This window comes from Lactuca serriola, chromosome 5 (genome assembly GCF_051521515.1).
Source record: "Lactuca serriola cultivar US96UC23 chromosome 5, Lser_US96UC23_V15, whole genome shotgun sequence".
In the NCBI taxonomy this organism is placed as follows: domain Eukaryota; kingdom Viridiplantae; phylum Streptophyta; class Magnoliopsida; order Asterales; family Asteraceae; genus Lactuca; species Lactuca serriola.
The window spans coordinates 360,817,716-360,843,636 of NC_136412.1; the positions used below are offsets into that span (position 1 = coordinate 360,817,716).

The following is a 25,921-nucleotide window of genomic DNA, read 5'->3' on the forward strand; positions in this document are numbered from 1 at the left end:
GTTCCTCAGATCCTTTGACTTCCTGTCAAGGATTGCCACTGGCCGCTCGATGTAGTTCAAGCTTTCATCAACCTGAGTATCCTCCAAAGGCACCACCGCCGAATCGTCTACCAGGAATTTCCGCAACTGGGAGACATGAAAAGTGTTATGAATCTGACTGAGTTCAGCTGGCAGATCCAGCCTATATGCCACCTTGCCCACCCGGGCTACAAACCTGAATGGTCCAATATACCTGGGGCCCAACTTGCCTCGCTTCCTGAATCGAATGACGCCCTTCCAAGGAGACACTTTCAGGAGCACCATATCCCCGACCTGGAACTCCAGGTCTGATCGACGTTTGTTGACATAACTTTTCTGTCGACTCTGAGCAGTCTGAAGCCTACTCTGAACCTGCTGGATCCTCTCCTTCGTCTTGAGTACCACCTCGGTACTCCCCATGACTCTCTGGCTAACCTCTCCCCAGCATATTGGGGTCTTGCACTTCCTCCCATACAACATCTCAAAAGGAGGACGGTCGATACTCGCATGATAACTATTGTTATAGGAGAACCCAACCAACGGAAGGTAAGTATCCCAACTACCTCCAAAGTCTTAAATGCACGCCCACATCATATCCTCTAGAGTCTGGATGGGTCGCTCGCTCTGGCCGTCCGTTTGCGGGTGAAAAGCGATGGTAAAATGAAGTCGAGTACCCATCTCGTCATGAAACTTCTTCCAAACCCTAGAAGTGAACCGTACATCCCTATCCGAAATCACTGAAACTGGCACCCCGTGACATGCCACTACCTCCCAGATATAGATGTTGGCCAACTTTGTGGCCAAGATACTCTCCTGAATCGGAATAAAATGGGCGCTCTTGGTCAATCGATCAACGATGACCCAAATTGAATCCACTCCTCGCGCGGTCCTGGGAAGCTTCGTAATGAAGTCCATAGTAATATCCTCCCACTTCCACAGTGGGATATCCAACGCCTGGACCTTGCCGTGAGGTCTTTGGTGCTCAGCCTTGACCTTCCTACAGGTCAGGAACCTCTCCACGAACCAAGCTACACCCCTCTTCATACAGGGCCACCAATAATCCGGATGAAGATCTCTGTACATATTTGTCGCCCCAGGATGGATATAGAACCTGGATTTGTGCGGCTCTGACATCAATACCTGGCGCACACCCCCATGATAAGGGACCCACACCCTATGGTGAAGAGTCAACAATCCTCGACTATCATAGTTGAAGGAGGAAACCTGACCCACGATTCGCTCGCTCTTCCGATGTTCCTCCTTCATGGCCTCCTGTTGGGCCTCCCGAATCTGCTCCAACAATGGAGTCACAACTCTCATCCTCAGACAGATGTCCCTGATCAGCGCTGCCTTGTGGCTAAGCGCATCGGCCACGACATTGGCCTTCCCCGGGTGGTAGATGATCTCGCAATCATAATCCTTCACCACATCAAGCCACCGACGCTGCCTCATATTTAGGTTTGGCTAGTCTATGAGATGCCTCAGACTCTTGTGGTCCGTGTAAATGGTACAACGAACCCCATAAAGGTAATGACGCCAAATCTTGAGGGCGAAAACAACAGCCCCCAGCTCCAAATCATGCATCGGATAATTCGCCTCGTGCGGCTTCGGCTGCCTTGGAGCGTAAGCAATAACATGCCCCCTCTGCATCAATACTGTGCCCAAACCCGAGATGGACGCATCGAAGTATACAACAAAATCCTCCATGCCCTCCGACAGGGCTAATATTGGCGCCTCACACAATCTCTGTCTCAATGCCTCAAACACAGCCTGCTGCTCAGGCCCCCAACGAAAAACAACGACTTTCCTCATCAACCGGGTCAGGGGCACGACTATCTTGGAGAAGTCCTGAATGAATCTCCGATAGTAGCCTGTCAGTCCCAGGAAGCTCTGAATCTCAGATGGAGACCTCGGGATCTCCCACCTCATCACGGCCTCCGTCTTGGCTGGATCAACCGAAATCCCGTCCGGTTGACAAGATGCCCAAGAAACTGTACATCATGCAACTAGAACTCACACTTGGAGAACTTAGAATACAAGCTCTCCCTCCTCAAAGTATCCAGAACCTCCCGCAAGTGCTCCTCATGATGCTCTCGCGTCTTGGAATAAACCAAGATATCATCAATGAAAACTATCATAGACCGATCCAACATCGATCTACACACGCGGTTCATGAGATCCATGAACGCGGCAGGAGCATTGGTGAGCCCGAAAGGCATCACCACAAACTCATAGTGGCCATAACGCATCCGAAACGCAGTCTTCTACACATCCTCCTCTCTGACCCTCATCTGATGATATCCTGAACACATATCAATCTTGGAGAACCAAGACGCTCCCTGTAGTTGGTCAAAGAGGTCATCAATCCTCGGGAGTAGGTAACGATTCTTCACTGTTACCTTATTCAGCTCCCGGTAGTCTATACACATCCGATGCGACCCTTCCTTCTTCTTCACAAACAGAATCGGGGCTCCCCGGGGTGAACTACTCGGTCTAATGAATCCCTTGTCTAACAGCTCCTGCAGCTGTGTAGAGAACTCCTGCATCTCAGGAGGAGCCATCTGATACGATGTCTTGGTTATCGGAGTCGCACCAGGGACTAGGTCGATCTTGAACTCTACCTGCCTCTCCGGAGGTATCCTAGGCAACTCCTCGGGGAATACATCCGCAAATTCTCGTACCACAGGCACATCGCCCACCATCGCCTTACCCGCTTCCTGGATGTCCATAACATAGGCGAAAAATCCTGTGCAACCCTGCTGAAGGTAGCGCCTAGCTCTCGCTGCTGAACATAAAGTTGGTCCTTGTTGTGGCCTCTTACCCTGAATCACCAGCTCTCCCTCACTTGGGGTCCTGATCCGCACTAACTGCTGCGCGCAGTCGATCACCGCCCTATTGGGGCTTAGCCAATCCATACCTATAATAACCTTGTTCCCCCGCAACGGTATGGGAACCAAGTCTACCAGGTAACGCTCCTCGAACAATCTCAAAACAAAATCCCTGAAAACCTCTGATGCCTGCACTGACCGGTCGTCCGCATTCTCGACCTCTAGAGGGCAATCCAACATGTCCGAGGACTCAGGAAACTTCTTGCTAAGTGCAAGAAAGACAAACAATCGGGCAGCACCCGAATCAAATAACACCTAAACTGGGGTACCGTTCACATGGAACGATCCTAAACAGAACATACATATCACATATCAAAATCACAGCGACGTAACATAAAAGATTAGAGAGAAGAAATCATACCCGTCACCACATTAGGTGTGGCACGTGCCTCCTCGGCTGTCAACTGAAACACTCGGCTCCGCACCACTGGAGCCTCCGCCTTGACGTTCCGGCCATCCACAACTCATGCAGTCGCTGGAGTCGGCACCACCACTGGCGCTGCTGCTGATACTGCTGACAATCAAGGGCAGTTGGCCTTCTTATGGCCCCTCTGATTGCAATGGAAGCAAATCAAGTCTGATGTCTAAATTGTGGGGGCGGGGCAGTACAATCTCTGCCAAAGTGCCCCATATTGTAGCACTTGTATCAGCCCGATGATCCCGCTCTACAAGCTCCCTCATGCGGCCTGCCGCATTTCCTGTAACGGCTCTGGCTCGACTGGCCCTTCGACCTAACGTCGGATCGCTTGGGTTTCTTCCCCAAAACCCCTGTCACCTGCTCAGTCTCTTCTTTCCTCTTCCTGACGTACTCCAAATCGAGCTCCCTCTCCCGCGCCCTGACAATCATGAACTCCGGGGTCGTGCAGGCTGAATAGCCGACATGCTCTCGAATATCAGCACTCAACATATCATAGTAGCGGGTCTTCCGCATCTCCTCATCCCCCGCATACCGGGGTACCAACATGGCCCTCTCCCTGAACTTGGCGGTGATTTCCGCCACTGTCTCAATCGTCTGCCTCATATCCAAAAACTCCCAGGCCAGCTGCTAAAGCTCCACATCCGGCGCAAACTCAACCCTGAATCTGGTCACGAAATCTGACCACGTCATAGCCTCGACGGTTGGGGCTCCCAACGAGTCACCAATCACTCCCACCAGTCTCTAGCTCTATCCCTCAGACATCCCACAGCAAAGCGGACCTTTGACCCTTCCCGACAGAAGCTCGTCAACTGTGCAGACTCAATGTTTGCGATCTATCTCCTGGCAGCAATGGGGTCCTTCACCCCGTGAAAATCCGGCGCACCACTCCCTCTGAAGTCCTTGAAGGATAGTGTGTGCGTACCCGACTGGCTGGACGCCAAGTCACTCCTGAATGCTCGGAGGCGATCCTCCATCAGCTCAAACAATCCCTTCCTTGATCGACCCGAAAATAACCAGGTTCGCCTTAAGGATACCTCTCATGATCTCAGACACGATAAACTCACGTAGCCCGTCATCGACCTGCTCGGACCCTACACCCGAGCCTGATCCTAATCCGGATCCATATCCTGAACCTCCTGCTCCATGTCGTGTGACCACCATACTGAAAAGGAAACACGTAAACGTCAGGATCATACATACTCCCGAGAGGTCTCACACACTCTCCCAGTTTCCTGGTTCCATCTCGACCCTCCTTGACTCGAGTACGGATCATCTGTTTTCAGTAGTACATGCCCATACTACCTTCCACATATATCCGTACTTTCCTCAAGGATTGCCTAAACTTCACCAAGTCCCTTTCCCAATATCCCTTTCCAACTGATCTCATCCTAGGTTTTCCTAGGGCACCCTCCGACCAACTCCCTAGCTGCACTAGGAGTCCCTACTTCCCTTCCCTAACTAGCTTGCAAATACTGTTACATATCCGCTCACTAGTTAGTTAAAGTTAGCCAAGACCCCTATAACACAAAGTAAGCAGCATTCGTGCATTGAGTAACCACATCAAGCATAACCTAATTAGGTTCTCCTACTGCTGACTAGATAGCCCTAGCATACAACTCATACAACAGGCATTTAAGGTATCCTTCTGGATCCTTAGGCCTAATCTAGCATGCGGTTCTCAGAATCATATATCAGACATATAAGGCATCCTCCTAGATCCTTAGCCCTAATCTTGCATGCAGTTCTCAGAAGCATATATCATGCATACAACGCATCCTCCTAGATCCTTAGCCCTAATCTAGCATGCAGTTCTCAGAATCATAAATCATACACATAACATAACAAGTATGGTTATCTTGGGGAAAACTTACTTGAGCTCGGCCGGTCGCACGCATTACACACCTTGTCCTTTCTCAAAATTCTTTAACTTAAAATTTAGAAACTATTTTCTTTTGTGAAAAATCTCTTAGTCCCTCGGTTTGAGTGCAGACACCCTCGAGGGTGTGTCCGAATCCCTCAAACCAGGGCTATGATACCAACTTGTAACATCCCAATTTTCGAGTCCAAAAATTTCGTTTTTAATTTATAATTCAGTCTATCAAAACATTGCCAAGATCATATCAGTACATAAAACCATAATATCATGTCTCAAACCAAATCATCTTGGAGTAACAAAGTATCATAGTATAATCTCAGAAAACTCTAAGCGGAAATCATGAGTGTGTGTGATATGCTGCTACACCGCCGACTCCTTCCCCTTAGACGAAGAGGTACCAGAAACCAAAATTGAAACTGTAAGCACAAAGCTTAGTGAGTTCCCCCAACATACCACATACCATACAATCACATAGCATACATGCTGCCGAGCAATTTTGGGGTGCCCGACCTAACCATGTCAAGCCATTCTGAGGTGATGACCTACCCATGTCAGGCCATTGTGGGGTGCCGACCTACCCTTGTCAGGCCGTTCTGGGGTGCCGACTACCCTTGTCAGGCCGTTATGGGGTGCCGACTACCCTCCAGTTTATCTCACCCGGCATCGGGGACTATTTCACCCCTACCTCTATCATACAATAACCAAATATAATCATACGGTCAGGCATATATGGGGTACAAACCTACCCTTCGGTCCTAACGACCAAGTCAGGGAAAAGCTATTCCTTACTACTACCACTAACTCACATAGCATATCTCATAAGCATATTTCATAAACACATCACATAATCATGCCAAGATAATTATCACAAAGACAATTATCTACCAATTACTCCTATTGGTGGGCCGACGTTGTGGCCTTACACCCACCCCTACTGGAAGGTAACTCACCTCGATGTCGTGCAGTGTCTGAACTATCTTCGGCATACAAGTCGACTACCCTCGACTCCTCGATCCCTACACGACAATACTTCAAAGTTATTAATTTGAGTATGCAACCCTAACCGGGGTCATACCAAAACCAGGCAAAGTCAACATTAGTCAAAATCAACACCCAGTTGACCTGAATCGCCGAATTGGTCTACCAACTCGTCGAGTCCATACTCCACTATCCCGATCCAACCCCAACTCCACTCGTCGAGTCTAGCAAGAACTCAACGGGTTCTCCTTCATTCAAACCATCAGGACCATCTTCATCCGACTCGCCGAGTTCTTCCTTGAACTCGGCAAGTTCATGTCCCTCATAAGAATGTGTCCGGTCAACGACTTGCCGAGTTGTATGAACAACTCGTCGAGTCCATCTTCAAATATTGGGAGATCGCCTTGGACTCGCCGAGTCTGCTCATACACTCGTCGAGTCCCATGATTCCCAGGTCCCTTTCCGCGTCTAAACATCTACGGGACTTTCCTCCCTAACAACTGGTCCATCCACATAAAGGATTTGGTGGTCAATACACCGCGACTCGCCGAGTCCCAAGAAGAAATCGTCGAGTCCATCCTTGACCAACACTATACAATCGATTTAAATGGGTATTAACACACCAATAATTTGACATGCGATCACTTATTGCTCGCATAGTTGATGGAAGTGAATGCGTTGAATTCAAGCAATTGTATGTCACTGTGAGGGCTAAATTACCACTTTACCTTCAAAACATTACATGATTCATGGTATACTTTACGATCTGATGATAATTAATTAGTCTGAGTTTTATATTCTGGGTTTTTTTAAGAGTTATGTTTGATCTGTATGTTGAAACTGCTGAATCGGGGTGAAGAGGGACATAGATCAAGAGCCGCTTTGTGTTTCTACTTGGTAAACTGTATGATTGATCTCTTCTTTTACACCAAATTACAATTCTACCCTTCATAAGTTTTTCATTACAGGATGCACTTGCAACTGCTAAAATGCTCACTTCAAATCGCAACGACCAATTGATTAAGGTGCTTCCATTAATTTATTTTTCTTTTTTTTTTGCATTCGTGTTGTATAATTCCCTTTTTCTTGCAGCTTCATAAATATTTTCTTAATATGAGAGAATATAGTGACAAACTTAAAATATGTGAAGACGAACTCCATGTTAGTCTCTCTATTATTATTGTTTTTTTACTTAATGCATACAAAAAAACGATATAGTTTTAAATGAGTTGTGTTATCATTTTGTTATCCTGTTTTCATTTGCAAATATAAATAATAATTTGCTTATGTTATTTCTCCATATTATCCAAAGGAATTCTGCAAAAAAACTCTTACTTGAACATAACTGAACTGAGTAATCATCAATGTTGAACTTCATGATATTCGCAACAATAATATGCGCTATTAAGTCTGTCACACTTCATACCGCGAATGCTTATCGGTTTGTTTTGTGCAGGGCTTCCGTATGTGAACAATAAAAACAATAAATGGTACCGGTTGTAGAGGTTGTTGATTAGATTTCTGCACTTTGGATACCCGATCTTTGTATGGAAAGAGACCAGAGTAATACACATTGATCTCTGTTTTGTCCAAATGAGGTTCCAGGTGTGACTAATTGTTGATGTCTAGAGGAGGCTGCATCAGAACCCACAATTCAACAAAAGGGACAAAAGGGTATAATTGTAATTTTGATCATAATTGTACCAACCTCTATTTTTTTCATCTACAATTGTTTGTTGCCATCATTTTGAATGTGTTGTTAAGAAAATTCTTGACCCATGCGGAGCATGGGCTCCTTTTCTAGTTTAATATAATCAGAGTGAAAAAATTTAAAATTTGAAATTTAAAATGGAGAATCAATTATCAATTATTAATCATCATATCATCATATCATACCATACTATATTATAAAGGAAACATTTATCCTTTCACCACATTCATTAGAAACTCCCATGACTTTTCAATTTCTTTCTAATAATAATTATAAGTTGGTTAATAAGGTTAAATAAATATCAAACCTAAACTGTAATCATATATAAACTAAATTTCAATATTAAAATAATATCTTTAGTTCTACTTATAAAGTAATGTTTTTTTAACTTTTAACATATTATACTTAATTTATCAGTTTTAATATATTGTTGGATGTAAACTAGTATCATTTTAAAGATATAATTTTGGAATAATTTGTACAAAATATTTAAATTATCAATTTGAATATAACATTACAGGATCAACTTAAATATAATCTTTCGTTGAACTTAAACAACCCAAAAAATATTTTGTAAATAGTTAAAAGTGATTAATTGTAGTGTCTTTATGATAATGATTATAAGTTGGTTAATAAGGTTAAATAAATATCAAACCTAAAGTATAATCATAAATATACTAAATGTCAGTTTTAAAATAATATATTTAGTTCTACTTATAAAGTTATGTCTTTAACTTCTAACATATTATACTTAATTTATTAGATTTAATATGTTGTTGTATGTAAACCAATATCAGTTTAAAACTACAACTTTTGAACAATGTTGTAACATCTCAAAATTCAAGGCCAAAAATTTCATTTTTAAATAAGTTATTATAAAACCAACAGTATAAGAAAACATCCATAATATCATGTCATGTCAACTAAAGTAGAAATAATCAGAACATGTTATCAAAAACTATATCAGAGTGTAATCCCAAAGATCTCATGTGCGGAAAACCATAGTGTGATACACTTCGATCGAGTCGACTCCTTTCCTTTGAAAACAAAGTACCTGAAACCAAAACTGAAAACAGTAAGCATGAAGCTTAGTGAGTTCCCCCATCATACCATATACCATGCAACACACATGCTGCTAAGTATACCCAGGTGTTGGCCTACCCCTTCGGTATCTTTCAATTGGTATCTGGGGACTGTTTCACCCCTATCACTACCACATAATAACATAGCATAACATACATAAATATACTGTCAGGCATATCTGGGTGACCGACCTACCCCTTTGGTATCTTTCAACCGGTAACCGGGAGCTAACCTCCCCTTCAGTATCTTTCAACCGGTAACCGGGGACTATTTCACCCCTACCACTACCACATACTAACATAACATAACGTACTGCTAGGCATGCATGGGTTCTGACGACCCCTTCGGTATCTTTCAACCAGTATTCGGGGACTATTTCACCCTAATACTACTAATACATATAACAGAGCATCCTAACACATAAAGCATATCAGATAGTTGCAAACTAGACAATTATCACAAAGACAATCATCTCATACATAGTCACCTACTAGTGTGTCGGCATTGGTGCCTTAGACCCACCTCTACTGGAAGGTAACTCACCTCACACTGCTAAAGTCGCGTAGACATAATCCCCATGTGCTGGATGACAGATTCCAGAACTGTCAATATCAAAATATCACCCAATTAATAATTGGGTTCCAACACATAACCATAAATACATACTTGGGGGTAAATACTACTTTACCCCTAACTTAGCTTTATTCAAGCCCAAGGCCCAATCCATAGGCCCAACAGTCAACTATGAGTCAAAGCCCAACATATAGCCCAATTTTCCAAATTAGGCCCAAACCTTTACAAGGTCTTACCATAAGGCCTAAACATTTAGTCCAGTCCAACATTTAACATTCTAATGGCCCAATATCACATAATCATAAAGGACCAAACTATGGCCCAATTTTCCAAATTGGGTCCAACTCCTTATATGGTCCTTACCTCAAAGCCCATTAATTATTCTAGTCCATTTGCTTGATCTTGGATGGCCCATTAATAATCCAATCATCAAGGCCCAACAATAAACCCAAGTGAAATTAGGGTTTCTTATAAAATGACGATTAGGGTTTAAGTGTTTCTCACTTAACCCATTAAGTCCATCACTCTTCTAAATAACTTATATGGTGTGATTGGGCTTAATACACAATTCCATTCTAATGGCCCAAATGTGGGTCCCGATAAGTCCAAGCTCATAAATCCAATATTAGGGTTTTCTAAACCCTAATCAGGGTTTCTAATCCCATCTTAGCCCAATAGGCCCAAAACCAAGTCCTTAATCCCATTAGGGTTTTCATTAGGTCAATTTGGGTTTATTACACCCATTAGTCACATGTTTGGGCTTTCGGGACCATTAGGGCTTCATTGGGGGCATTAGGGTTTTATTCCTTTGTCCAAACATCCAACAAGCAATCCCAACACAACTAAGCACACCGCCACCCGACATGGCGACCGGTGGTGGTTTGATTTTTCCTTTTCATTAATCCGACATGATGACAGTTTACAACGCAAAACCTAAAAATAAACACACACACACACACTAATTAACATAAACACACATATCACACTCTTGCCTGGGAATGCACACTACCATCCACCTCACGGTGGTGCACGGAGGTCCGGCAGTAACAACAACGTGGCGTACATCAACAACACGGCGGTGGTCATGGCGTTTGGCAGCCGCCCATGACGATTCGCGACTCCTCCATCGAAAACGCATCAGAAAAGCGAGCCCAACACCCACAATCATGCTTCTGATCTGCGAGATACACCCTAGCCACCCTCTTGATGGCCCACGGTGGCGACAACAAAAGTTTTGGGATGACAGCCACCACCTCACGGTGGTGGCGGTGGTTTCTATCGGTTCCCTGCCAAACAACAACACCCACCACATGTATCTTGAGGCAGAAACACACACCTACACGAACTCACATCCACCTCCCATGGTGCTGGTGGTGACGAGATAAGGCAGTGACATCGGAAAGTAGAAGGGACGACGGTAGGCGGCCGAATTTGCGGTAACAGCCACCACCTCACGGTGGTGGCAGTGGTTTCCTTTCGTCCTCTCATCGGAATTTACCACAGTGGAAGCATCGAGGCGGAAACTTGGACATCGAATTATTCTCGCCGGAAGCTAGGTAGTAACGGTGGCTGGAAGGCTGCGACGGCTGGAAGGAAACGGGAGGCATAAGGTGGAGGCGGCGGCTGAACATGTTACACTAGGGTTAGGGTTTCAGGGTTATATACCCGACGCCATCCAAACGCATCTCCATAATGACAACTATGGTCCCTCCTTCCATAAATAATTTCGAAAGTAATCTAATATTTACCCTTTCCACCCTAGCTTTAGAAATCTTCTTCAAATTAAATTCGATAATTACCATTTAAACCCTCAACATTAAAATCCTTTACACCTTAGGTACAAAATTTACCAAACAGTCCCCAATATCTAAATTGTGATGTAATCAACCCTTCCACCTCATTTCCTTTTAATTTAAATCCAATTAATTACCACAAAGCCCCTGTTTTCATAAATAGTTATAAACCGAGTCTGAAACTTACACTTTTAACCATCAACTTCTAAATTATTCCAATTAACTCCTCGCAATCAACACCCTGCATATATAATTATTGATTTTAGGGCTACTATACATTAATTAATTAATTTATTAAATAAACGGGGTGTTACAACTCTCCCCCAGTTAAATTAGATTTCGTCCTCGAAATCATTATGTACCATCTCTTATGTGCCAAACCACTCAAGTAACATAGCCATCATCCTAGGCACACCCTAGCCTTCCGAGGGTAGCCGTGACCAATCTTCGTAAAGCCCTAAAATGTGTAAGTGAACAAATTCCTCGCAACAAGATCACATCTACTCCGTTTGAAACCTACCGTCTTGAGATGGTCTGAATCCCTGATAGGCCACTGCTACTGAATCATTATTGTTGAATCTAGTCCATTTATCCCTCAACTGACTGCCCAACTTCTAATAACTTGAGGTTCCCACTATAAAACAGGATCACAAACCCAATTATCCCTGTAGATCACTTATACTTGGCCAAGACTCAGATATGCTCGCTGCGAGTGACTTAGCACAGCCCAATCAATATGTTACTATGTCCGTACATGTAACCCAAAACACAAATACTAATACTGCCCAAAATGCTGAAACTGCCCGAACACTGAACCGCCTAAAGCAGTATGTTGCCACATGGCTGCTTCTAAATCAACCGAGACCTGCTTGGTCTCAATTCGTTCACCAACCATCTGAAATATCGGGTTTCGACCCAGCTGCGGAGCCAAAGGGTTCCCCACTTAGTCCCATCTAGAGGTGGCAATCGTGTTGTGTCGTGTCGGGTTCGTGTCGTGTCGAAATACTAAACGGGTTGAAAGTGCTTGACCCTAACCCGACCCATTTAATTAACATGCCGTGTCATGTCAACCCATTTATTTTCGTGTCGAGTTCATGTCGGGTTTTGGGTTAGGGCTATACCTTGAAATATGTCGTGTCATGTGAGGTTAAAAGATTGAGCATGTTGAAAGAGTAGGAGTTTGGTAGGCGGAAATGAAAAACTAATTGTTTTGAGGCAGAATAGATGAAGTCACAGCAAGTTTAGATGACAAAATTAAAAGAGTGGGAGTTGGGGAGGCAGATGGCAAGGTCATGAGGATGTGAGAGTGGTGAAAGAGACTGGGTAATTTGGGAGAGAATGGAAAAAATGAAATGAAATCTTGATCTAGACGGCTAAGTCATTTCAACATTACAAAACAATTCAATTCGAAGGTTTTCTTTTACTTATGATTTTGGTTTTGTATCTTTCTAGTTTATTTAAATAATTCAAAAAACTTGCATATAAATAAACGAGTCATTTTCGAGTTATATTCAAGTTGAAATTCTCAACCCTAACCTTACCCATTTAATTTTCGTGTCGTGCCGTGTCAACCCGTTTATTTAAACGAGTTGAAATATCGTACCCAAACCCGTTTATTTCGTGTCGGATTTCGTGTCGTGTCAATTTTTGCCACCTCTAGTCGCATCCCACGACTTCTGAACGAAATCCTTCTTTGGAACTAGTTGCCACTAGTTATCATGCCACTGCGGCTTTAACAACTTTCTGATCTAACCTATCGGTTCCATGCGTCGAATCCTGACATCATCAAATCCAAGACTAAAAGTGATTGCTACCTGACCAATGGTAGCCTTATCTCACACGTCATTAAGCAATTTATTGCTTCCATGATCTCATAACTATAGTAACGCTCCTGTAGTCTTATTATTGGCCCAACTAGATCTAATTCATTGGGTAATTCCGAAATCCAATCCATTGATTTTCATACCCTCACTGGTACACCCAAACTATTGGGTGCTACTGTTCCTTCCGCGTTCCAACAACACGCTCATGCCATCTACCAACCTAGTGAATGCTACGGCTACCCGCAGTCCCACGATACTCTATCACTATCTGACTGCTAGTGAATGCTACGGCTACCCCCGTAGTCATACAACACTTCCCATGCTAACTGACCACTAGTGAATGCTACGGCTACCCCCACAGTATCACAACACTTCCCATGCTAAATGACCACTAGTGAATGCTACAGCTACCTCATAGTCTTACAACACTTCCCATGCTAATTGGCCACTAGTGAATGCTACGGCTACCCCTGTAGTCTTACAACACTTTCCATACTAACTGAACACTAGTGAATGCTACGGCTACCCCCGTAGTCTTACAACACTTTCCCAAACTGGGTCGAACACGCACTCGACCTAACACACCACTGAACTTGAGTCCTAACCGGAACTCTAACCTGGTTCCCGAAACCTGCTATCATGTGATCCCACTGTATCAGTACCGCACCCATACCCGTGATCAAAGCGTCACAGTAAACCACAAAATCATCTACACCCTCTGGCAGGGTGAGAATCGGTGCCTTGCACAACCGCTGTCTGAGAGTCTCGAAGGCTGCCTGCTGCTCAGGCCCCCAACGGAAGGCCACCGATTTCTTGGTCAGTTGGGTCAAAGGAACCGCAATCTCGGAGAAGTCCCGTACAAATATCCGGTAATAACCTTCTAGATCCAGGAAACTCCGAAACTCAGATGGAGACCTCGGAATCTCCCACTGCATCACGACTTCTATCTTAGCCGGATTGACTAGAATACCATTCTGGTTGACAAGGTGCCTAAGAGATTGCATCCCGCGTAACCAGAACTCACATTTGGAGGAATTTATAAAAAATTTCTCCCCCACTTAGATTCTCTAGTCTTATTATCATTCGTAATTGACCATTGTACCCTATAAGAAGAGCCGTAAAATATTTATAAAATTATGTAATTTTACATTACTTGATTGATTATTTGATAATAATCCTTAAAATCACCATGATTATTTTGAGCACACAAACTCTAAATGAAAATGTAAAAATAAGAAATTAATATCAAATCATATGAAAATAAATCATGTGTGGTTTTGTGAAACCGTAGATTTTATGTATTAATAGTTCAGATCTAAAGTGTTTCTACATATCGGTTCAATAAAATCTTAGATCTGATGCATTGAAATTTCAGATCTGAATTGATCTGGCATATACAAGAATAATAAAAGTCAAATACAAGTTTATCAGTACTTTATTTATTTTTGAATGTTGTGACTCAAAGTAAATATAAGATGTTAAAAATCTAGTACAAGAATGATATATCTAGAATCGAGCAACATACTTACCTAGATCTTTCATATTGATGAAGTCGAAGGGGTATGCGGGGCTTCCGATTTCTCATTATGTTGGTTCTGAACACAATTTGAGATCTTGGATTTCAAGATCTTAAGCGCACAAAGTTGTTTAGATTTCAAGATCTTGAGTGTACAAAGTCGAAACAACTTCAACTTTAGGGGAAAAACTCTTTGAGCGCTGGCGACGAGAAAGAGGGCATGTTATAATCTTTTATATGGCAAAGAGTTAGGGTATTAAAATTTGATACATATAGAAAAATAACGAAATTATCCATAAAAATGTCACGCGGCTTCCACGCGGTCTTCACCTCGTGTACTATTTATGATTCGGTTTTAATATATAAAATTTTTGGAAACCGTTTCACATCAAATGTAAGAAAAAGTATAAAATTACTAGTACCTAGAACCATTATAATTGATATCTTGTTTCTAAACATATATGTTATGCTTGCAAAATTGTATAAGAAACCTCTTATCAACAAGAAAAAATGTATAAATGTTTGTTGACATGTTAATCAGAATAGCTAGTAATCTAGCTAAAATATGTAAGTTGACATAAAATTTTAGAGAAATCAAATATTATCCTACTTTTTATTCTTATTTATCTTCCTACCTGTATGAAATAATGACAAATGTCACATTTTGATAAAAAATAATAATATTTTAAGACACTTGTCATAATTTTACATAGATAAAAAGATAAGTAGGAGGGTGTTTAATTTCTCAAAATCATATGTAGAGGATTCGGTTTCTTTATAATTAATAATGGTATATTTGGAGAAATTTAAAAAATGCTCGTTGACACGTTAATCTGAATAAGTTTACAAAAAAGAAAAAGTTTTAAGTCAACTTCTAAATTATTTTTTGAGTTTCTCAAATATGACAACTTGGAAAAATAAGTTAGTTATGATGTGTCAAACATACTCTTACATTATTTAATATATTCATATTTAAAAAAAACTATTTCCATTGTTAAACACATATAAAAACCTATTTAAAAAATGATAACTTAAATTAATATCAAATCAAATGATAGTTTTATAATTATGTTCGAATAAACAGCGAAAACAATATGGTAAAAATATATAAATAAACAATATTTCCGTATTTGTCATCAAACTCACATATATTAATAGGATTTTTGAGTGGAATAAAGAGCACAAAGATGATTTTCAGGAACTTAAAGATTATTTAAATTCTGCACCCCTGCTAGTAAAACCACCAGATGGAGAACCACTCTTCATATACCGCTCAGTATCCTCTAACGCTGTAAGTGTCGTTTAAGCCAAGGGTCTCAAGAGGGACCAACATCCCATCTACTACGTAAGTAAAAGTCTCTTGGATCCGGAGAGCAGGTATTCCCTTCTTGAAAAACTAATACTTGCATTAGTAACTGCTTTCATAAAATTAAGACACTATTTTGAAACACACACAATACACGTAAGAACTAATTACCCCATTAAGAATGTTATGCGAAAACCAGAGATGTCATTGGCAAATTGGTCCGTGAAGCTAACCGCATATGACATCGAATATGAACCAAGATCAGCAATAAAGTCGCAAACACTAGCAGACTTTGTGGCTAATTCTAGTGATGATCTACAACCTAAAGCGGAATTAGAAAGCAAAGAACTCCAAAAAGAAGAAAGCATGGGAAGATGGACACTCTTCACTGATGGATCCTCAAACTTTATAGGATCTAGTCTAGGGATCATACTAAAATCGCCACAGGGGAACATCACACCCCAGACAGTTAGCTGTGAATTCGATGCAACCAACAACGAAGGTGCATACAAAGCATTGATTACGGGATTGCAGTTCGCCAATGGTCTTCAGGTATTTGTTGAGTCCTTATTATTAACTAATCATTTTAATGGATCATATGTAGTTAACGGAGAAAGACTAGTATTATACCTCCAATGAGTATAATGGGCCCTCGCCCAAACTCGTATATCCCGCCCCGCCCAATGAGTATAATGGGCCCCACCCTAACTCACATAATGGGTCCGCCTAATGAGTATAATGGGCCCCACCCACATACAATTCATATCAAATAATGGCATACAAGAAAATCATCGGGCCCTGCCGAGAAAGAATACAAGAACATACACATACTAGTGTCACACAAACATTGAGTATTCTAACATATCAAATCATGGGTCGACGTTGGTGCCTTCAACCTGCTATACATAGTGAGGAAACTCACCTCGCGCTGTTGAATCTCACTGAAAATGCCTAGCTTTTGTCCTGACGAATCCATGAGCTAACAATACAAATTAGCACCGAATTAATATTTGGGTTCCCATCTATATCCAATAGTCCATATTTGGGGTAAAATGACCATTTTGCCCCTGACCTAGTTTGGGCCAAGACTGACGCCCAAACTCACAAACGAAAAATGCCCAAACCAAATGATCCTCCAAGGCCCACTTATGGCCTAATTTTCGAAATTGGGCCTAAACCCTATATGGACCTTACCCTAAGGCCTAATAATTTTCTCTAGTCCAAACTCTTAGCCCAATGCTTGATTTCATATGGCCCATTAAGGTCCAAAGGAATCACCCAACCGAAGCCTAAAAATTGTGAATCCCAACAAACTGAGTACGCGGGGCGTACTCAACTGTACGCTAAGTGTACTCGCTGCTTGGCTTGTACGTTGTGCGTACAAAATTGTACGCCCAACGTCCTCATCCATTAAGACAAATTTTATATTAAGCTCCTAATGCTTAAGTTCAAAGGTCCAAACCACAGATCTGAGTCCCACAAAGTGTCTAGAACCATAAAGTCACTGACTTGGTGACTTTGCATGCCCCAAAAGGTCCCAACTTCAAAATTTAGCATTCTACTTCCATTAAATGAATTCAAACTCATGCATAGGGGATTCTAAGCTCTAAAGGTGTCAACTTTATGAATCTAGGACCATAGAAACACCAAGAATGGAAACTCTAAGCTCCTGGAGTGAGATCAAACCCCTAGATCTCATCCATGAGACCAAGAAGGTCCAAAACTTAAACAAGGAAGATCTAAGCTTCTAAAGAACAAGATCAAAGATTCATAGCTGAAACAAGCTAGAAATGTAGCAGATAATCCAGATCTACAAGATCTTCCTCGATCCACCACCTTGCTCCAATCTTCTCATTCTTGAAAATGGGTCAAAATGCACCAAAATGGACACTATAAGCTCAAAATTCAAGAGAGAGGATTAGGGTTTCGAGTATAGGGCTAGGAGGTCAGAAAAGGCTGAGAAATGAGGGTTTCATGGTCCATAATGGTGTTTATATATTGTCCAACCCTAAGAATTAGGGTTTCATGGTCCATAATGGTGTTTATATAGTGTTTAACCCTAAGAAATGTGGGTCAAAATGTGTAACGCCCGCAGATCTGGGCTCGTCAATTTAGAGACAATGAGCATAAAAAATAAGTTTTTGATGGAAGATTATTTAGAAGGATTAATCTTAATCAAGTTATAGTATATGTTACAAGAGTTCCGTACATATAAAGAACGCCGAAATCCGAGTTATACGAAGAAATAATGGCCCGTCGAAGTTTTACGGCGAAACCGGCACGACACCGCATAACGTAAAAAGTGAATTTTTGATAAACTAATTTTTAGACTTAGATATCTTAATGAAAGTTGTAGTATACGTTAAACCAATAGTGTGCATACAAAAGAACGTCAAAATCTGACTTCGTATGAGGAAGTTATGATTTTTCTAAGATTTGGCATAGCAGTGCACAACCCAAAATTCGAATTTTAGATCGATCGATTTTTGGCCAATGCAGCCTAAATGAGAATTGAAGATCTCATTAATAGTAGCACAACGGTAAATAGACAGACAAAAATGGACGTCGGATGAAGAAGTTATGAATTTTTAATGGACTTTTCTTGTCCTAGCCTATTAAAAAAACATAACTTTATAAATAAAGTCAAAATTAGCCGACGGAGTCTAAATGAAAGTTGTAGTGTACGTCTCCACCTACGCATGGATATAAAGAGCGTCAAAAAACGGAGTTCGTATGAACGAGTTATGAATTATAATAGCATATTTACGTATTAAAATAAAGTATAAATCATATATACGTATACACACACACATATATATACACACACACACAAATGTATATATCATTAGAAAGGTATCGACGATGCGGTCATTATAAGACTATTGTTGAGTACTTTCGACATTAGTTTAGTACAAATATCGGCAAATCTATTTAAAATAGTATTATGAATGGGTGTTTAGTCATTTATATAACTATAAGATCATTAAGTAACTATGAGGGTAGTTATTGAAAATTCAATTACTATAAATAAGAGCCTTGGGCTCTCATATTTCTTGCACCATTCTCTTGATTGAAGAGTCTTTCTCTTCTTATCCTCCAAGCATTTCGGTCCCTCGTGATTCGACTTCTCTTTCTGTAGTTTTAGTATAGTAAGGTGAGCACTGAAGCGCTACACGAATCTTTCTTAGAAAGATTCAGCGACGAAGTTCTACCCCTGCAGAGCCTGACTCCTAGCTAAAACCCCCTTGTAAGTAAGTTATGCTTACCCTATTTTAATATAGCTTATATTTAAAATTAGTATTGTTATTATGAACTTATAATAAATATTTGGGCTATTATTATGACTTATATAAGTGTCGTTATAATATCTTTTTAACTACTCGCGGTACGGTGAATCTGGTTAAAAGGGCCGCATAGGGTTGTTGGATTTCAGAAGTGCTATATGCCAAAATGGTCTTGCCCTCCAGTGTTTTATGTCTGACCCCTGTCTGTATATAGTGGTTGAGAAATATTGTTTCGTGCTTATATAATAGTAATAATAGCAAGACTATTAATTAGTCTTGGTGAATATTAGACTAAAATCTAGTGGTAATGATGCTTTGTTTTGTCATAGGAAAATTGTTTTAAGAGTAACGAAGTGTTGTCCGAGCGCCGAGTCACCACCTTTTCAAGTGAGTGCATAGTTACTTTCATCTTACACATAGATATGAAATATTTTATATAAACTACGTGCTATGTGTGCATATTATCTGTATACTTGCTATCTATGCTGGATGAACGATTTATACAAGTTTTAAATGATTTAAACTGTATATGTATTTTATATCTACGAATATGTTGGGTAAAACATGGGTAGATGAAAGATGAGAGATGAAGGATGATATGAGTGAACATAGGCAGCTATAGACTTAGTGACTAATAAATAACATCGGCAGCTATGGACTTAGTGACAATTGAATAAACGTTGGTAGCTATGGACTTAGTACTTGTTAGATACTAGAAAACAGCCTTTTACGACGCGTAATGCATGTCGTATAATGCTCAGACTACGCGCAAATGCGTGTCAAGGAAGACCCTGTCATAACAAGAGACGACACGCTTTTGGGCGTCGTCTATTTATGACACGCATTTACGACATGCATTTATGACACACATTTACGACGCGCAGTTATGACACACAATGTGTATCAAGGAAGGCCCTGTCATAAAGAAAGACGGCACACATTTGCGTGTCGTAACCTTACGACGCGCGTGTTTATGACATGCAATGCGTATCAAGGAAGCCCTTGTCATAAATGAAGATGACACGCATTTGCGTGTCATAAACTTCAGTAACCATTTACGATATGCATTTACGTAGCGTCTTTATGATGCTCATTTACACATAATACAAAAATATGTAAACAAATATATACCAAAACTATCAATTTCATCCAATAACATCATGTCAAAAAATTGTAATACATTGATATTAAAGGGGATCTAATTGTACATTGTTATTAAGAGGTTTTCCCTAACTATATAACCTAATACTACATTGCTATTAAAGGACACCTTCTTGTTTCTACTTCTTATTGTTATGCTTCTATTTCCACATGATACTTGTTTTCATCATCAACACATTAGTATTCAAAAAGGCTTCAAGCATCATCAATCTATGTAATAAAATACTCAAATTTAATACACATGTAGTAAAATACCTTTTACCAAGAATCCAGGCTTCAATACAGCCAATACCTGTATAAAATATTAAAATTTAATACACATGTTGGATTATAAAGTTAATATGAAAGAGTGAAATAGTAAAATACATTTTGCTAATTGTCATTCAAGCAATTTAATACAAATACCTCTATAAAATATTAAAATTAAGCTTGGACATACTCTGGACAAAAGGATAACTTTTAAGCACCCATAAACTTGCATACCTGTTTTCAAGAGAATTTATGTAAGAAAGAAGAATATGATTCAAGTATTCAATATAAAATATAAGTTACCTCTCTGGATATAAAATATAAGTTACCTCTCTTAAATTGACAATGTCCTAAGGATAGATAATGTGGTAATTTGAGAAGACAAAAAAGTCCTTAAGAGAGAAAGAAAAACTAGTCACTAGTCTCTACCTACTGAATGAAATACAAAACATAACAACGAATTAAAGGATGATACACTTCCAGAGAGAGAGAGAGAGAGAGAGAGAGAGAGAGAGAGAGAGAGGCCATCCAGCTATCAGAGTAATCCTGATATAAGAAAAACTGCCATCCGACTATCAGGACTAGAAATATCCAAATTCATGGTTTTTGCCGCTTCTAGAAGCTGCATAGTAAGCTCAACTCCAACAATACCAACTAAAATGCCAAGTGTATTCGAGACACCCAACACATTTCCAGCATATCTAGGAGTAATATCCATATGATTCATTGCAAATCCAGCTCTTCCTAATGCAAGAAAATCAAGAGCCACTGAAGAACAAAGTATCACCCTTTCAGATGTTCTAAAAAGAGGAAGTAACATTAATGACACTGCAGACACTAAAAACCCTACAATATTAAAAACCTTACTTGTATTTGTCACAATTAAGATTCTCTTTGTTACCATGTGGTCAACAATAATCCCACCAATATTTTAAAAAACAAACATGTTCAGATGTGTCATCATTTTAGAAGAACCCATTTCTCAAGTTGAGCAAACTATAAAAAATAATAAAATAAATGAGTTATATGTTCATAATTATGAACAAGAGAGCAATTAAGAAAGAAAAATTGAAATTAAAAAACAAACCTAAATGAACCTGAAACCTTTACAATGACTCGTTTTAGGATCCGTTGGGAGTTGGACCTGCTCCATTATGTTACAGGACCCTACCAATTTTTTAATATAGCGATTGACCCTAATAATATTAGAATAAAAAACTTCATTTGTAGTTATTTTTTAGAAAATGAATTTGACTTGAATAAAATCTATAATTTTTTTAAGAGACTTGCTATTATGAAAATTTACAAATAAACATTTGGTTACTTTAAAATCTTCATTCCATTCCTTGATAAAAAAAAAGAGAAAAGAAAAAAAAACACCCCCTTGGCTAAGGAATGAAAAGAATAGATTTGTTCAAAAACAAACATTTCATTCCATCAAGTAAAAGAACTGGCTTATTCCATTCAAATGGTACAAACCATTTCATTAATTTTCCAATTCCATCATGATCATACCAAACACAACCTAAGGGAGGAGGGAGTCATTCCCTCCCAACCCACCGAACCCACTGCCACATCAATTTTTATCTCTTCTTTTTCTTCATCTTTCCCAACCCACAACACATGAAAATTCTATCTTTTTGAACCCATTCAACCCACTCAATTAAAAAAAATACAAAACAACTAAGGTACAAGTTTTAAAACACATGATACAAGAGAAAATAAGAAAGAGAAAGTAGAGAGAGATGATGAAGTGGGTTAGTGAAACCAATCAACCCACTCGTTGAAGCGAGAGTGGTATTGCCGATAACTCTATTGCTAATTAAGATTTTACATTTGATTGTTTTGTATTTTTTTTAATTGAGTGGGTTGAGTGGGTTCAAAAAGATAGAGTTTCCGTGTGTTATGGGTTAGGAAAGATGAAGAAAAATAAAAGAGAAAAAGTGATGTGGCTGTAGAATAGGTTGGGAGAAAATGACTCCCTCCTCCCTAACAGAAAAAAATGAAGAAAAGTTACCTGTGTCACTCCTGTTTTTCAGGCCTTGGTAATGACCTCAAGTAAACTTCTTTCAACAAACATATACCTCAAATATCGTTCAACTACAAACACATTATCAACATTCAAAATTTCATTATAAAATATTTTGAAAAAAATTAAAATCCATGAATCTTTAGATGAGGAAAAAGGGGTCAAGAAAAAAGATAGAAGAAAACAAAAAATAAACCTCAAGTAAACTTCTATCAATCGCACTTTTTTCTCTGTGCATCTTTTACATTGTGCATCTGTCATATGTTCACATATAATAAAAAAAACATCAACCAAAGTTTCATTTAATTAATTTATTTATTTTAAAAAAACACCAAATTAATAGAAAGGTATGTGAAAGTAAAATTGCAAAAAAAAAAAAAAAAAAAAAAAAAAAAAAAAAAAAAAAATAGAAAGAAAGAAATATTACCTGAACTTGAGCATCCTCTTCAGGCTCTTTACTTCCTATCGCTTTTTCCTGAAAAGAAAATTTTAGTCGGTTGGTTGGTTGGTGACATGTTTGGGATTTCAATAAAACCATAGTACATGTTGGGAGTTTTTCAGATAAAACCTTGAATACTCGCGGATGTGGAGTTTTTCCCGATTTCAACTTTGAGGAAGTAGCCTCCTCACATGGCGTTAGTAGGGCAGCAACAACAACCTATTTAACAGATAAAGATAACAGAGGCATAGCTAGTAGTACTTCTAGTCATACTCATGACCATGAAGGTGCACATGAATTTCCACAAAAGAAAGGAAAATTAACCACAACAGCAACTTAACGCTAGCTGTCTCCATGTAAGAGACAGAGTTCAGTGAGTTTTGACCCTGAGTTGACTTCTTTTTTTAGATTTGGTACTTTGCACTAGCTCTACCTAGTTTATGTTGTAATAAGATGGTTTACAAGAATGTGAATTCAGATAAAATACTCTTCTATGAGTGTCGCCACTAATATAATAGAGAAACTAAAGAGAAGCATTGATGGCTTGTTTTAGGAAAAAGAAATTAGTAAAGACTTGAATAATTCATAAATTTATTTACTTTTCTTAATCTTATGTTATATAACATAGGGAACAACCTATAAAAATAATTACCTCATTGTTTGGTGTAAAACCATAGTAAATGTTACTAGGCCATAACGGAGCTTGTGCTTGAGCCTGTGCCTGTAAATTGGCCCCCAGACTATCTTTAGTGGGATAAATCTCGAGGTTGCGATCGAGATTGTGACCGCTACCTACAATAAAATGAAAATTTATTTTTCCAAGTTATATGGAATGGAATAGTGAATAAGTCATAAGCAAGCAATGAAATACCTTCTTCATCCATGGGTTCCAAGCTTATATCGGCTCCATAGATGCTTGGCTCAAAGTTGGTGACAGCTTCCTTGCCATTACATTTAATGGCAGCTTTGTCATAAGCCCTGAATTCAGACAACATAAATTGCAAATGTTGCTGAATGATGCCTTCGTTCATATGGATGGGTTAACATGTTAACTGTCAATTATAAAATTACAACAACCTTGCAGCTTCTACTTCGTTGTTGAATAATCCAAGGTAAACATACCTGCAAACCAATGATTGTAATCTTGTAGATAAACAAAAAGGTGTCCTAATTGCTTTCATTTACTCGCTATGACATTGTATTTAAACAACTTAATCCAAAAAGTATACTACACACCTACATCAAGTCATCAAGTATGTATTTGTATCTAATGGCTGCTTTAACTTACTTTTTTCCAAGATGCTGACCCATGCGAGCCTCCCATCTCCCACATTTATGGAGGTTTACTCCTCGGTATTTTGAACTTCCTCGTGAGAATCCTGTGCTCTGTCTGCGAAGTATATGAATAAATTCTTCTTTTGACAAATTCTTTACCTGTTGTGTTGCATTGATTTGGAGACGTTAACCTTAAGAAACTAAAAATTTGGGTCTAATCTAATGAGACAAAAAGTATCCAAACATATTCTCACCACCTGTGTCATATCTGCCTCATATTCCTTTATATGAAAATTGATATCTGCATCAATTCCCCTGAACTTGATGGCAGCTCGATCATAGGCTCTGAGTTATAATATCATTGATTCATTTAAGTTAAAATCACATTCAATTAAATTAAACTATAATAATATTTGTAAAAAGGAACTCTCTCTAACCTAGCTGCAGCCAGAGCAGTGTCAAATCCGCCTAAATAAACTTGTTTCCCACAATCCCTGACCATAGAAAATAGAAAATAAAATTAGTTACAAAATTCAAAACATTGACAATTTAGATTTATAGCAATCCCTAGAGAACTTATTGTTCCGAATTCTATTTCCATATGGAAATAATTGGGAACGGAGTGTATATTCCATACGGAATCAATCGTATGTGCTTCAGCTTCAAGCAATTGTACGGTGTAAATGAATGACGCATATGTACTAATTAAATATCAAGTTCTTACCTATTGTAGCGAAGGAGATGCAGGCAGGGTCTCGTTGACGGGCGGCGCGTAGGTCGGCGACGGTGGCGGAGAGGAGAGATGGGTCGGAGGAGAAGGTGTTGAGGAAAAGATCGTAGAGGAGGGTGGAGAGGAGAGTGGAGGAGCAGAGTTTGTTTCCTAAATGGAGAGAGAGAGAGAGAGAGAGCGTGTGAGAGATGAGTGGGAGATGATGGTAGAGTAGAGGTAACTGGCGAGGGATGGTTCAGATTCGGCGTCGCGGCGAGCTTCGGCTTTGATTTCGTCCCAGACCCAATTGCATTCGTTTTCTCCGCCGTTGACAGCGGTTTATAGAGACGATGATGACATCGTGTACAGCGATGTGGCGTTCCGATCTTGAACCGACATCTTGAGATGGCGGAAGTGTTTGCTTATGCACTTCGAACTCTTAAAGCTTATGAGGTTCGATGCTGAGAGAGAGAGAGAGAGAGAGAGAGAGAGAGAGAGAGAGAGAGAGAGAGAGAGAGAGAGAGAGAGAGAGAGAGAGAGAGAGAGAGAGAGAGACTGCTTAAAGGATTAGTAGGGTTTTTTGGTAGAGAATTTTAGAAGGTGAAGAAGGATATGCATAGGCGGGGTGTTTAAGTTTTTGGGATTTCATTTCCCCTAGGCTATTAAAAAACAGAGAACGCGCCTTCCTAAAAAAAAACATAAAACGAAACATTTACACGACATGCTTTTTATGATTGGTGCCCTCTGTATTTTTTTTGTTAGACACTAGTTTTAGGGCACGCAAAAATGCGT

At 39.8% G+C, this 25,921-nt stretch overlaps 1 protein-coding gene across 1 annotated transcript in view; it reads right to left on the bottom strand.

Moving 5' to 3' along the window:
- Positions 1 to 23,933: 23,933 nt before the first annotated feature.
- LOC145051172 (floral homeotic protein APETALA 2-like) overlaps positions 23,934 to 25,921 on the bottom strand; it is a 33,752-nt gene continuing 31,764 nt past the window's right edge. Inside the window, exons 2-6 of the mRNA XM_078999293.1 lie at positions 24,858 to 24,914; positions 24,678 to 24,765; positions 24,434 to 24,579; positions 24,223 to 24,267; positions 23,934 to 24,123 (exon numbers count right to left, since the gene is read on the bottom strand). Of these exons, the coding sequence (XP_078855419.1) occupies positions 23,934 to 24,123; positions 24,223 to 24,267; positions 24,434 to 24,579; positions 24,678 to 24,765; positions 24,858 to 24,914 (526 nt within the window). The remainder of the gene's footprint in view (positions 24,124 to 24,222; positions 24,268 to 24,433; positions 24,580 to 24,677; positions 24,766 to 24,857; positions 24,915 to 25,921) is intronic.